Source organism: Capsaspora owczarzaki (genome assembly GCF_000151315.2).
Source record: "Capsaspora owczarzaki ATCC 30864 unplaced genomic scaffold supercont2.10, whole genome shotgun sequence".
NCBI lineage: Eukaryota > Filasterea > Ministeriida > Capsasporidae > Capsaspora > Capsaspora owczarzaki.
The window spans coordinates 1,341,019-1,343,831 of NW_011887301.1; the positions used below are offsets into that span (position 1 = coordinate 1,341,019).

Below are 2,813 nucleotides of genomic sequence, written 5' to 3' on the forward strand. Positions count from 1 at the left end.
GGGTGATCTAATGAACAGGTTCCGTCTGACCCTCTCTGGCTCATTCGCCGTAGCAACCACCATTCACTACATCCGCCAAGACTTTATCCGGCTCAAAAACCTGCCTTCGAACACGGTCGTACCGGTCGTCGTCACCCTTGATGAAGTGAGCATGCTGCTTGGACAAACAGTCGACGAGAAATTCGACCGCGAGTTTAGCACGTTGCCGCAATGGCGCCAAGAACGTCGGTTCATCAAATGGGCTATCGCGCCACTGCGAGAATTGTCGAATTCAGGCGGGAAGGTTACTTTATTTATGAGTGGGACGCGTCCTTTTGCGCTGAGCGACGCTGTCCAGGTGGACATGTTCGACAAGGTCACCGGGAGCAGGTTTTTCGCTAGCTTGATCGAGATGCCACGTCTCTCCGGCGCTGCCTCGGCTCAGCTGGCGACCCGCCGTAACAACAACGCAGCTTGGCATCGAGATGTTTGGAAAACGCTGTTGCTCCAGCGAGCACTGGGCATTCCTCGCCAAATTAACAACATTTTCACGACCGACAACCGTTCCATGCCGATCACGATTGATCCCAAGTCTTTGATTGCTTTTGTTCGAGCCATTGCTTTCAAGTCGACTCTCGACGATTGGGCAGATGCTCGGATTGACAGGTTGGTGGATCTTGGACTCTGCTTTTGGACCTCACTCTCTCAGTATTCCTTCTCTCAGCAACTGATGCTAAACCTGCACTTTCTCGACCTTGTCAAACTCGGTGAGTCGCTTGCTGACGTTGCATTTTGTCCTTGCTGCAACGGCTACTTACTGCACTTTCGTGCTTGCCCGCCCCGGTGTCTGCAGATGATGACCAGTGCGCGTATGGCCACATCGCCAGCAAACTGCTCACTGAACTGCAAACAATCGGGAAGATGAGTCAGCCGGAGACTGTTAATGACAATGCGGTCTCTCTTCCCTCGCACAACTGGGAGCAAATTGTGCCGCGCTTGCTCAACCTGCGCCTGCTTGTGGAGCTGTGCGATGCGTGCGCCAAAACCAAGGGCGCACCACAGGCTGCCGATCTGACACTACCTCTTCCCACACTGTTTGAAGGCGCCGTCTTGAGCGACGACTTGCAGTCAGTCATGGTCGTTTTGCGACAGTTTGAGCGAGCGGTCGATTCGATTCCAGATGGGTTTTCCTTGACCCGCGTCAACGAGGAGTTCAGCGATTTGAATGCCAGCTTTGTGTCGGTCAATGGTTTGGACGTAAGAGGTCGAAACGGTCTTGTTGACTCCAAACTACATGTATGCGCTGCGACTCACAAGCATGACAACAGTTGACTGTGAAGGGTCAAGTCAAACTTCGAACAGGTGTCGCGCCCTTGTCGCAAGCAAACGCCAAACAGTTGATCTCCAATCAACGCAGCACGCCAACGCTTATTGCTGGGCTTGTCACGACACAGACAATGTCCAAGCCGGTCGCGTCTGGCAACCTCGACGACAGATCTTGGCTCGTCTCGCGCAATGAACTGGGCGACTTCTTGTGCGGTCTTAAGCCTGTTTTTGATGGTATGCAGCAGAGATTTCTGTTTTGAGCTTATTGTCGCATGGATGTGCTCTCAGCCTGGCTGAACTTTGCAAAAACAACGTAGAGTAACTGTCTCTAAATCCGGACGCATTACAGACCTCGAGAGTTGCATTTTAATCCGGATGAGGCGTTTTTCTCGCAGTCTATTCATCGCTTCGCCTCGGCTCTTTCACCATTGTACATAAATCGAGTTGGTTATCACATGGAGTGTCTTGTTGAGGTGGCTGCGATCGTCGCGGGGTGGTTTGGGCGACTCGCCGAGGCGGCTGGAAAAAACCGACGACCGATCGCCATCGCCATCGCCCTCAAGCTGCTAACCCCGGGTCCGCTGACCCTCTCGACTGGTTGTACGACAACACCATTTCAATGGACATGTGAACAGGTCGCCGCGCGGCTGGGGCAGGCTGGCTTCAAGTGCGGAAAGTCGACTGTCAGTGACTGGGCTCAACTCCACGCGGGCCACCGCGAACTGATTCAGTCTGGAACGCTGGATGAAGTGATCGAGCTGGCGCGGTCCACCCGCACGAAAGGCCGACCACCCATCTTTACCGATCACGAAGTTGATGCAATTATCAATTTATTGGAAGCGTTTGCTCGCGCGTCATGCTGTCTGACGAAAGCGCAGGCCGCCAAGTACTTGAAACCGTGTTCTGAAACAACTTCTTTCGACGGCTCACCAAGGCGGGCGTTTGTCCAAGACACGCCTAGCCGGTCCTGGTGGGCCACCTTTTTGAAGCGAGCGAAGGGACGCGTCAGGCTTCGAAAGGGCCGTGTGCTGGAAGTGTGCCGGGCTGCAGCGCTGACACCCGACAATCTCGGGACTCTCCCGACTCAACTCAAACAGGCCTACGATCAACATCCTCTCCTTACCGTCGAGCCGAGCCGCGTCAGCAACTTTGACGAGAGCGAGATTTCTTCTCGCGTCAAGGGATCGACTGTATTAGGGGCATCGTGGGGTCGTGTCGCGCTCGTTGGCGGTGGGCACAACAACAGCCTCGGACGGCACATCACCGGCGTCTTCTTGGTGTGTGCCGATGGAACTGCGCCGCTCCCTCCCATGCTGATTTTTACGAAGGGTACGAACGTCGCGACGGTTTGCCAACACGTTCCCATTGACGCCTGCTCTACCGCAACGACCGAGAAGGGGTACATGACCTCAGACTTGTTCAAAACTTATCTGCGCGAGTGGCGAAGCTGCATGCGAGAAAGACACCCGTCAGGCCCACTGCTTTGATCATGGATGGCTCATCCACGC

At 54.6% G+C, this 2,813-nt stretch overlaps 1 protein-coding gene across 1 annotated transcript; it reads left to right on the forward strand.

Annotated features, from left to right (window-relative positions):
* Positions 1-10: 10 nt before the first annotated feature.
* Positions 11-2,634, forward strand: CAOG_08958 (hypothetical protein; the record flags this gene model as incomplete). Its single annotated transcript, XM_011272327.1, has 3 exons — positions 11-746; positions 833-1,236; positions 1,941-2,634. Coding segments are annotated over 3 exons (1,834 nt in total), but the record flags the coding sequence as incomplete, so codon positions are not given.
* Between the last annotated feature and the right edge of the window lie 179 nt (positions 2,635-2,813).